At 49.3% G+C, this 11,541-nt stretch overlaps 1 protein-coding gene across 2 annotated transcripts; it reads left to right on the top strand.

The window, feature by feature from the left end:
• Positions 1-485: 485 nt before the first annotated feature.
• DOLPP1 (dolichyldiphosphatase 1) lies at positions 486-11,069 on the top strand. 2 transcript variants are annotated; one of them, XM_043981989.1, is made up of 8 exons: positions 486-746; positions 4,444-4,544; positions 5,221-5,305; positions 5,450-5,549; positions 6,024-6,122; positions 6,785-6,913; positions 7,819-7,908; positions 9,288-11,069. In XM_043981989.1, exons 1-8 carry the CDS (start codon positions 671-673, stop codon positions 9,322-9,324), a joined length of 717 nt encoding a protein of 238 aa, XP_043837924.1. In that variant the 5' UTR covers positions 486-670; the 3' UTR covers positions 9,325-11,069. The 2 variants fall into 2 exon arrangements, with proteins under 2 accessions (XP_043837924.1, XP_043837925.1); XM_043981990.1 differs by lacking the exon at positions 486-746 and adding an exon at positions 1,778-1,802.
• The last annotated feature ends 472 nt before the right edge of the window (positions 11,070-11,541 follow it).

Below are 11,541 nucleotides of genomic sequence, written 5' to 3'. Positions count from 1 at the left end.
AAACAATATATTTTAAAATGATATAGGTTTTTTTTCCTTCTGATTGTTTTTATTCCTCCAAAGAGACTGATTTAAGTACTCCCAGTTCATAGTGGTTTCTGGTTCCTCGGGTATCAGGCTGGGTGACTTGTGAGCTAAGGGTGCCCCAGCCCCCAATTCCCCGTATCCTCCCCCTGTGCTCTGTCGAGCAGTTGGCGGTCGCGGTCCTAAGAGCCCAGAGCCAGTGCCAGGGCACCCCCCAACTACTCTAAAGCACATGAATAAGGTTAGAGCCAGGCCCCCAAACTAAAGCTCCCACCAAAGTCCAACACGCCCCCCAAACTAAAGACTGATTGGTTCATTCTGCCCGCCCCTTTAGCGCCAGTTTCTCCTTCTGATTGGTCACACTGCTCCAGTTTATGGGCTGTAACCCTACCCTACTCTGATTGGCCAGGTCCCTACCTGTGCTCGCGACGGATTGAACCCCGATGGGGGAAGCTCGAAAGCTCCATGAACCCCACACTTTGATTCGTTGCTCTGGCTAGGCCGATGGCCTGCGCGCTGATGGGCTGCGCCACTACCTGTAGCGGCCGACGATTGGGTGTGAGGAGACTTCCAAGCGTGATAGGTCAGGACCATCTCCCCTCTTTTTCCTGATTGGCTAATCGGCAAAGCCCGGTCTCCGGGTAAGATGGCAGCGGACGGACAGTGCTCGCTCCCCGCTTCATGGCGGCCGGTGACCCTCACCCACGTCGAATATCCCGCAGGTAAAACTCAGCCCCAGGCCCTCAAAGGAGAGCTTCCTTGTGTTTTGCCCCTCCCCACCGGCCTCTCCCTCCCCGGGTGAGCCAGGGGAGGGGGCAGCCGGGGGCTGGGGTGGCAGCTGTCAAATAGTGAGCCATTGAAGGCTCCCTTCGCTGAGCATAATGCGCAGGCGCAGTAAGGTGGCGATGAGCAGTGCTAAATTGTGAGCCGCTGGCTCGCCCACTCTGCGCTTGCGCGGCTAGTTACCTGGGCTCAGTGGCACGGACCCGTGAAGTGGGCTTGTGGGGTGCGGAGCTGTCGGGTGCATGGAATGGTTTGGGTCTCAAGACTCCTCCTTTCCCCGTCACTGCCCCCTGAGCACCAGAGGAGCTGGCGTGCAGAGGGGGTGTTGCCCCTTCGGTTAGGGAGGGGAGAGTGCGTGAGCACTTGGAGTTTCCTTGTCTTGGACCAGCCGCCCACCCTCCTTGCCCCTTGTAGACGCCGCCTCACTGCTTTGTTGCTTTCAGGAGCTGGGCAAGCCCCTCCTGGAGCTGCCTCTGATTACAGCCAGAAGACCTTCTGACTCCCTGGGGCCAACTCCACCCTCCCTCCCCCTGCCCTTGACCCTTACCCTCTTGCTGCAGGGTGTGGGTCCTGGGACCTTTGGGCCCTGTGATGTGTCTCCAGAGGCTGGACTGAGCCCAGAATGTCTGGGGAAAGGACGTATTGTGAAGGAATGAGTTTATGCCTGGTCTTTTGCGATCTGTTACAAAGGGGCCGAAAGGCTGCTGACCTGGAAAGCTTGTCCCTGCCCTTTGTCTGCATACCCTTCCAAGTCTGACACAGGATTCAGAACTCACATTTTTACTTTTTATTTTTTAAAGTTCACAAAGTGCTTTTCTCCCAACCATCCTGTGAGGTTAGCTAGTAAAACAGAGATAATACAGGTTGTACCAAAACGCTTGGTGCTGTTTTAAGCTTTAATAGCTGTGTGTTATTCCCATTTTGCAGATGAGGAAACTGAGACTCAGATGAAGTGAGTTGCCCTACATCTCACAGCTGTTTGGGAGCAGTACCTGGTACAGTATTGCTTTTGAAACAGCCAAAGGCTATGTCCATCCTGAGGATGAAATGATACCAATATGGGAAAGAGTCTCCTTAAGGCTTAAACTGGGATGTACAGAGGTCCCAGGGCCACATAGCTTCACGCAGAAAGGGGACAGCTAATTGAGTTTCACCTTCTGTAATGCCCATTGTAGCACACAGTCTTCCCACTAATTCAAGGCCTAGTCCACAGGGAAATGTATGTGAAGCTAGTTTCATCTTCTATACTCCTGAGCAGAGTAATGACAGAAATTTCTGTCCCTGGCTCACTGAGGCTTGCATATTTTCCTAAGCTTTTTGCATAGCCAACAAGATAGGTTTTTGGGCGGTGGCAACCACTAGTACCCCCAAACCCTGAAATTGAAAAAAAAACAACCACTGATAGTGATTTTTTGCCAAAGTCAGTGAGAATATCCTTACCCTTCCTGCCTCCTGCTTGCTTGAAGGAGAATGCATGATATTGATAGGCAGATTTTGCTCCTTCAAGTATCCTTGCTTTTGGGCTCTGGAAAAGGAGGGAAATCAACAGAGGGACACCCCCTTTTTTGTGATATCATTGTGTGTTCACTGTTCTGCCGCAATTATATCTCCCCATTGCTGCTGCCAAAAAAAAAATCATTTAGACCCTTTTCAGGCAGTGGAAGTGGGCAGGAGAACCATTGATGGCCCTCAGAGAGATGACCAAAGGTGTTAGCTTGATCCAGAACCTTTGTGTGTATGGCTGTGTTAGGTGCTCTCAAGAATGCATACTTGGAGGGGCAGCTAGGCGGCGCAGTGGATAGAGCACCGGCCCTGGAGTCAGGAGGACCTGAGTTCAAATCTGGCTTCAGACACTTGATACTTACTAGCTGTGTGACCCTGGGCAAGTCACTTAACCCCAATTGCTTCACCAAAAAAGAGAAAAAAAGTAGTAAAATTTGTTGGCTTTCTAAAGAATGCATACTTGAGGGATGTAGCCTGCTGCTCTTAATTGAACTCTAGTCTTGATACCTTGGATTTAGAGTGCCATCTCTGATGTTAGGCATTTGACCCAATCTTCCTGAACCTCAGGAAGTTTCTGCATCTGTTAAAATGGGGATGCTATTGCATATGTTTAAATTCAGTAAACATTTCATTGTTTGCTCTATGCCCCACACTGTGCTAGGGCATACAAGAAGAAGATGAAACAGTCCCTGCCCTCAAGGAGCATTCATTCTATAGGATGTGCATAAGGTAAGGTAGGGAACAGTGGGAACCAGAAGATCTGAATAAATGTTCTCAGAAATGTTGAGATAGGAAAGAAGAAGATATACGTGCTTAAAGCTCTGCAGATAGGACTTTTTTTTTTGGTGGGGCACTGAGGGTTAAGTGACTTGCCCAGGGTCACACAGCTTTAGTAAGTGTCAAGTGTCTGAGGCCAGATTTGAACTCAGGTCCTCCTGAATCCAGGGTCAGTGCTTTATCCACTGTGACACCTACCTTCCCCCAGGACTTTTTATTGCCATAGAATTTTGCAGTGTTAGAGCTTTGAGGGACTTTAGAGACTGTAGTTTAGCCCTTTGTTTTACAAATAAGGAAACTGAGACCCAGAGAAGGAATATGACCTACCCAACTCCCACATTTAATTACATCATTAGACCTGAATTTGTCTCTTCACTTCCAGTCTGGTGTTCTTGATATCTCCTAGTCTAGCTCTTTCCTAGGATTCTGTTGAAGTTGGTTGGGAATGAAGCCAGCCTGGCATATGTTTCCCTCTTGGCCTGGATACCTTGAGTCATTCATTGGAAGACTCAGGGTTACCTGGACCTCCAGGGTGTTTGTCTCCCCCCTTCCCTACCTGTGACTGGGGTTTGGCTTGGTGTTCTCTGGATTTCCGTGCAGACTGGCTTAAGTCCAGTTAGGTTTCTTTGGGACCATTTCCCAGGTTAGAATTATTTCAGTGTGGATCTGGCCTTTGGCCTGGGCTGTTTTCTAGGAAATGTACCAGGTATTGACCTCAGGGAAAAGTTTGAGAGGGGCAAAGACAGCAGTCTGGCACAGACAGTCTGGATGAGGTAAAACTGAAGGTGAATTACAACTTCCCCCACCCCCAGTTTTAGTTGAGCCTAGGGTAAGGATCAGGAGGCTGGGTTGGTTCTGGGGCTTATTCCTGAAAGAAAGAGGAGAATGCCTGAGAGGGCTCTATTGGGTGGTGAGAGGCAGCTAAACTGGGGGGTGGGCTGGGACGATGGTGGGGTGCTCTGTGCCTCAGGCTGAATTTCCATACCAGGAACATGAGTTCTGTTGAGTCAGTTTGCCCCTCTCTCCCTCCCTGGTCACTGCAGGGAAAGATCCCGAGCCTCCTCTCCTCCTTTGCTAGGCTTCCCTCCATGCTGTCTCTGGGGAGGAGCTGAGGAGATTCAGCTTGGAGCCTGCTTCCTCCCATGGCTAAGGCTGGCTGGCTGGAACAGCCGCTCCCTTCTCGTGGAGTGGAGCTGGCTGGCACCATTAGAGTTCCTGCGGTCCCGGGTCAACTTGGAAGTTTCTCCTGGGCTCACTGAGCCCTTGGACTGGCTTCCTCTTGGGTAGCTGGGTGTCTTATTTGAACAGATGGGTTCTGACCAGTTCTTCCCTTTCCTTGCCTCCCTCCTTCCCCAGGTGATCTTTCAGGCCACCTCCTTGCCTACCTGAGCCTCAGTCCCATCTTTGTCATTGTTGGCTTTGTGACGCTTATCATCTTCAAGCGAGAGCTTCACACTGTGAGTCTGCCTTGCCTCTCTCCACTCCCCTCCCTGCCCCCGGAAGTCCTTTTCACTATGACAGAGCCCCTCTGCATTCCCTCTGTTCAATGGGGGGGGGGGGTCGAGGGAGCCTTACCTCTACAAGACTGGCAAGAGGAGGTGGGGAAGCATCTACCACTGGGAAGTGGTCTCCCTTCCGTGTCGTAAGCAGTTGTTCACAGCGCCTCACGGCACCTCAAGGCAAACCCGAGTGGTTCCCAAAGGCAGGATTCTGCTGCGGGTGATCATAGGATTTAGTGCTGGAAGGAACCTCAGATCATCTAATGCAAGTGTCTCAGTTTACAGAGGAGGAATGAAAGTCAAGATATAGGACATTACTTGCCCAAGAACGTATAGTTAGGAGTTAGTAAGGCAGGATTTGAACCTAGGACCTCTGGCTCCAAATCCAGTGCTCTTTCCCGGCACACCATGTTTGCCCTTTGTCAGCTGCACCAGGATAGTAACCCCCCAGCCCCAATGCCCGTGGATCCATGTGCCTGTGTTTTTAAGTATCCTGCTGACCTCAGATTAGTTCCATCATCTTAGAATAATACCTGGGAGGAGGGTGGAGGGTCAGGGTCAGCATCTAGGTGGGGAGGGAGGGACTTGCTTATGGCTTCCAAAGGCAGAGTTGACCCCATGCCTTCTTTTACAGATTTCTTTCCTGGGGGGTCTGGCACTCAACGAGGGGGTCAACTGGCTAATAAAGAACATTATCCGGGAGCCCCGGCCCTGTGGAGGTATGGGGGGACCTTTGGAGGGGTGCAGTGGGAGAGCCGAAGCTGGATGAAGACATCTCCTGGCTTGGGGGCGCTGGCTATCCAGGGGGAGACCAGCTGTGTACTCCAGACACTGCCTGATGGACGTTGTCTGCTTGTTCTTAGATGCCCACTCCATGGTGAATACCAAATATGGGATGCCTTCCAGCCATTCCCAATTCATGTGGTTCTTCTCAGTCTACTCCTTCCTTTTTCTTTATTTAAGGTAAAGTATCTTGAGCGGGAAGTGGGGGAGCAGTATAAGCATCCCAGACTTAGTAGGCATTTTTCCCTGTGCCCTCATATGCTCCAGGCCTTCCACTGGCCCTGGTGTTGTCTAAGGACTGGCACCCCCTGTCGCCACCTCCTAGAATGCTCGATGACATTCCTCTCCACTTGGGTCCTTGCCTCGTCCCTGGGTCGCTTGGTTGGGATATCCACAGTTAAGAATCAAGATAAAGAAGTAGCTCTGTGGAGAGTGACTTAGGTAGAGCAGTAAGAGATGTTGAAGGAGGACCAGGCAGGTGTGGTGTTCCAGAAGCCATGTTTTCAGAAGGTATTATTGTTGGTCATTGGGGTTGGAAGCTGCAGAGAGGTCCAGGATGATGGCGACTGTTTGCTTCAGCGCTGAGGAGGGTGAGGACGAGGACCCGCAGTACCTCTCTCCTCACTGCCCCCCATTTCTTCCCTCTTTCTTTAGAATGCACCAAACAAACAACGCCAGATTCTTGGACTTGTTATGGAGACACGTGCTCTCTCTGGGCCTCGTGACAGTAGCCTTTCTCGTCTCATATAGTAGGTATGCAGCAGTATTTGCTCTCTCTTCTTGCCCATGCATCTCACTGCTCCCCTCTGTTCCCAGCTCCCTCAGTGGCCAGGAGGCTGTTCCTCTCCTTGGGGCCTCCTCCCCAGGCCCCTTACTTGACCCCAAGCTTGGCTCCTCCCTCTCTTTGCTCCTTTTTGCCTTGGAAGCATACCGTAGGCCTCCCTCCCATGGACATGGGGGAGAACTCAGCCGCAGAGGCCACGAAATCATTCAGAGTGAAGGACAGAGTACTGCACTGCACAGGAGTGGGTAGTGGGGCTGTTTCTTAGGATTCTATTTAACATCGAAGAGAGAGGCCTAACTTCTGCTTGTACTGGTTCATCATTCTTGGTCCCTGTTCAGCTCACCATATTTTGGTTAGATCCAAGAAACTCCTCTTTGTGCCGGACTGTGCCCTGCCTTGGGTTTGGAGTTCAGAGATCCTGGGCTTGAGCTCAGGACCTGGCTGAGCCATTAAGAAAGGAGCTTTGCCACTGAACCAATGGGCACTGTGGGTCTCATCTCAGGTACTGGGCACTCAACTGTCTTTGGCTTTAGCCTCGGCTCTGTCCTGGCATCCTGGGCTGCCAGGAACTGTGTGTCTGATTTATGCATCTCTTTTTCTCGTTGGTTCCTCCCTTCACTTTCTGCTGAAGAGTGTATTTGTTGTACCACACCTGGAGCCAGGTTCTCTATGGCGGGGTTGCAGGAAGCATCATGGCTGTGGCATGGTTTGCCTTCACGCAGGAGATCCTCACTCCACTGTTCCCCAGGATAGCAGCCTGGTAATTCCCTCCCACCCAGAGCCCTTTTCCCCACACTTCCCTTCTCTCAAGGAGTTCGGGACCTTTTCTTCCCCATCCCATATTCTCCTTCCTCACTGGGTCCTTTGGGAGCTCTTCTTCCAGGGATGGTTTGCACATCAAGGGGCCTGACCTATGGCAAAGTTAGGAAGAGAACTCACGCATCCTGAGTCCTAACCCAGGCCTCCATTGTCACGGTTCTCTTTCTGCTCTCCAGACTGTGGGCAGGCCTTTCTTTACAAAATCCCAAGTGGATTCCCCCCTCACCACTGAGTAGGCATGCAAGGAGGAAGGCGCTTTAGGATTCTGAGTGAGCCTCAGGAGCCATATGTGGAAGGCCTATGTGTATTGGTTATTCCTTCCACCCCATCTTTAGGCTCAGGAGTTTGCTTCTTGGACTCTGGGTGTTCCTCTGGATTAGGACCTCTGAGCTCAAGGGCAGCATCTTCTACCTGTGTAGGTACAGGTATAATCCTCAGGTCTCAGAGTTGCATGTACCAAGCTCTGTGTCCAAGACTATATGGGAACTTATTCAGTGGAACTTTGACCCCAGTCAGACATGGTAGGCCAGCGCTATCTCTCTTGGCACTTCCCATGCCCTTTACAGCAAGAACTGACTACTGTTTGACCCAGTCTCTCCTCCTCTGGCCTGGGATCCCCATTCTCTGTCACCCACCCCCATCCCCACCCCAAGGCAGTTGGGCTCTTTCCTCAGGACTTGGTAGCTAGATCTAGATTTTTTTGCCCTTTTGAAAATTGGAAGCAAAGGGGAAGGGGTTGGAGGAAGTATGCATAGCCTGAGCCCTTTAACACTTTGGAGTTTGGGGGTTTTCCAGGATGACCTCGTGGAAGATGAGCATCCTGAGTGTGCTGCTCTTTTTCCCTAGGCCCATATCTGAATTCTTCTTAATTCGAGACACAAGCCTCATCCCCAATGTCCTGTGGTTTGAATATACAGTAACCAGAGCAGAGGCCAGGTGAGTAAGATAGTAAGCCCACCTACACTCCCACAACCGGCCTTGAATTAAGTCTATCCCTTTGGCCAAGGGGTCTCCTAGAACAGCTCTTAGCTATCTAAGGATGTTCTGGAAGGCAGTTGACCCCATTTTTCCAATTAAGGGTCAGCTTGGAAGATCCTTTTGAACCCAAGCCTTCCTGTCTCCCAGTTCAGCTCTCTATTCACATTCCCTTCTAATTCTGGATGATTTTAAACCTAATTCTTAGAACTCAAAAGAACAGAAGTCTGCATAGAACTCAAGGCCTAGAAATACACAGGTCATAGAATATCAGACCTGAAAGGGTCTAACTTAGTTGCTGAGTTCTCTGACAGAGAGGCCAGGAGGATTGGGCTTTCAAACAAAGGGTGTCAGGGAGCAGGGAGAACACTCCAGAACTGGAGGCCGGCGTGGAGCTCAGATAAAGTTTTTATTTATTTATTTATAATTTTATTTTTCCAAATTACATGTAAAAACAAATTTTGATATCAGTTTTTAAAATCTTTGTGTTTCAACTTTTCTTCCCCCTGACTCCCCCCCCCCCAAGAACTCAAGTAATTCAATATAAATTGGGCTCAGATAAAGTCGATGTAGAGCAAGGCATTAGGAGGGGACAGCACTCTTTCCTACTTCTCTAGCACTTGAAAATTTACTGAGGATTTTTTTTTTTTAACCACAGCCCAGTGAGGGAGAGAAGGGGCAGCCCTATAGTTTTCTAATCTCAGGAGTTAATAATACTCCCTAAATGAGGGAGTTACCCAAAGGGCTGAAAAGAAAGCCATGGCGGTGTGTGGGCTGGTGGGCAGCTTTGGAGATGGGCATTCATGAGTGCATTCTGGCTGACTTGTAGTAACAAGCTAAATGGGTAAAGGCCCACATCTGTTAGGAAAGGGGATTTGAGGGCTTTGGGGCAAGGCAATCCCATTAATGGCATAAAGGACACAGCTGGCCAGAGGTGGAGAGAGTTCCTGCCTGCCTGGGGATTACTCTATAGTGAAGATAGTATTAAACAGGGATTGAAGATGCCCAGGCCCAAATCCACCTCTTTTTGGCAATGTGACCTTGAGCTGATAGCTTCCCCTCTCCCTGAGTTTGAATTTTCTTCTCTGTAAAGCGGCCTGCTTGCCTGCCTGCCTCATGGGACTGTTGTGAAGAGCAAATGACACAGTGGGCACAAACCATTTCTGTCTAAACTGAGAAGTGCTATACCCACATAGGGGAGTGATAATAAAAATAATTGGGTAGAGAGCAAAGTATTTTGGAGGAGAGAAAGGGAAGTGAGTTGCCTTTTTTAGGGGAGGATCTCATTTTTTGTTTCTTTTTACCATTCTCCGGACTACCTGTTCAATGCCACCTTGCAGAAACAGACAGCGAAAGCTGGGTACAAAGCTACAGTGAGAGTGCTCGGGCATGGCTGGGCCAGCCCCACAGATCTGACTGGTAGGATGCCGCCACGGAGACCTCGACAGACCCAAGTCACCACGTGGAGCCTTTTTCTTTCTTTCTTTCTTCTTTAAAAAAAAAAAAATCAACAAGATGGACCAAAGGCCAGACTGGGGCCTTCAGCGGGAGTCCAGAGGCCTGGGCATTGGCTTGGGCAGCTTGCTAGGCATCCCCACTGCCCATGGGACCAGGATGCAAATGGACCTTGCCCATACCACCACTGTACACTGAGAAGCAGAATGTACCATAACATCAAAGGCCAGAGGAAGGGACTAAGGATGGGATGATAGGGTAGAAGAAAACTTTCACCCGAGAACTTGAGTCAGGGTGGTGGGTGGGGAAAAAAAATCTAACAGCCAAGTATTTGTGTGGAATTGAGGTGGTATGAAATATACATGCTATTTATTTTTTTCTAAGGTTAATTTGATTTTTTGAGATGGGGAGCTGGGGCTGTGGTAAGGCCTTTCTGAAGAGGAACCCACAGAGTAGTGTTGGTTTCTCAGTGGCACAGGGAGAGTCTAACTTCAGACCATTCGGGCGATGTCAGTTCCATCCATCTGCACTTTGTGAGAAAGAAACAAAACTTGATGGACATTTTCCTTTGAACACTAGGAAGCAGCCTACCTCTTCTCTTAGTGTGGTTATAAAACATGGGGCTTAGGGCAGAGCTTTTGGGGAAATCAGCCCTTTCTTTGATTCCTATCTCCTCTCTGCCAATAACAGCCTGGCAGGGAGGATGCCGTTTCTGAGTATTGTTCCCTATTATGCAGCTATTTCCATAACTAGGAGAGTGATAGCTCAGAGAAACAGTGCTTCTTCATTGGTCTGGTGATGCCATTGCTTTACAACAGTAATCTCATTCAAGGGCCTTCTCTGATCCCTGTGTGTGCAATGGGTTGTACCTTCCACAATGAAAGAACTTTTTTTAAATGCCATTTACATTGTCGATGGGGAAACCCGAGCTATTTTACACATTTCCTTTTGTCTTTCCATCAGGTAGCAGTTGTTCTTCTATTCCTTTCATTCCTTCCCATTTCCAGTCCCCCCCTCCCACCTCTCCCCACCCACCCAAAACAAAAGGAAAAGAACCAGGAGTTGAGCTGGGGGTGTGCCTGACACTGCCCTTCTTCCCCTACTGGGCTCAGAACACTTGTCTTTCCTCGAGACTTGTCTCCCAAGGTCTCAGCTCTTTCACAGGCGGGTACTACAGACTGGAAATACACTAGCTGGCAATGTGTTTGTTCAAACCAGGACACATGCTGGACAAGAGAACTTGGATGTCTTGAGGAAGTCATCATAAAAGTTATTTTACTTGTACTTGGGTCTGTTGTTTTAAAGTGACTTTGAAAAGGAATCTTTGAGGGGAAGATGTGTCTAAGGCCCAGAGAATATCTAGAATCGAACTGGATGGTTTGGGACACGTTCAAATCATTGAAGAAAAAACATATTTTGGTTTCCTGAGCTGCTGCTGCTGCTGCTGCTGAAGCACGCCTTGGTGGTGCTTTTCTTTACTTTCCTTTTTGCAAAGACAGTATCCACAAGCCATTCCAGATGTCAGGAAAATGGGTTTATTTCCAGGGAAGTTAGGTCAGCCCCCACATCCCCTTCCCATTTTACTTTTTGGCCAGAGATAAGCCAGATGTCAGGTGGTTTGGATTAAGACAATAAATAAAATTGTTTACTATTGTTTTAAAATAAAATATGGAAAACAACCTTGGTGTGTGATGGCTGGAGTAGTGGGGCTGTATGTTAGATATATACCTTACAATGGTTCCCATTGAGGATGAAGAGGTTCAGGAGCAAGCCACCAAGCAAATTAGGTCAGGGAACATCCTTCTTACTGAGTAAAACTCCTCTGGCAGTAGGACCTCTGATACTTATGTAACTTTAGTCCTTTGCCCTCTCTAGGCCCTAGTGTTCTTATCCATAAAATAAGGGGGTGGCAGCCCTGATCTCCCGGATTTAATTCCAATGATCTCTCGTCCATGCTCTCAAGAAGACCTGGAGGAAGCCCTTTGCCTGGAGCAAATGGGTGGTGGCAGCACACTGTGGAGATATTTAGGGCAGGAAACTGGTGCCTGCCTCCCCTTGGCAAAGTCACCAAATGCTGAGGCATTGTTGGTGTTGCTGCCTATTCTTCCCACTTGGAAGAAGCTTGGGAAGTTGTGTGGA

The sequence above is a fragment of the Dromiciops gliroides genome, chromosome 2, assembly GCF_019393635.1.
Source record: "Dromiciops gliroides isolate mDroGli1 chromosome 2, mDroGli1.pri, whole genome shotgun sequence".
Classification (NCBI taxonomy): Eukaryota; Metazoa; Chordata; class Mammalia; order Microbiotheria; family Microbiotheriidae; genus Dromiciops; species Dromiciops gliroides.
This window is presented reverse-complemented; position numbering and strand designations above follow the sequence as displayed.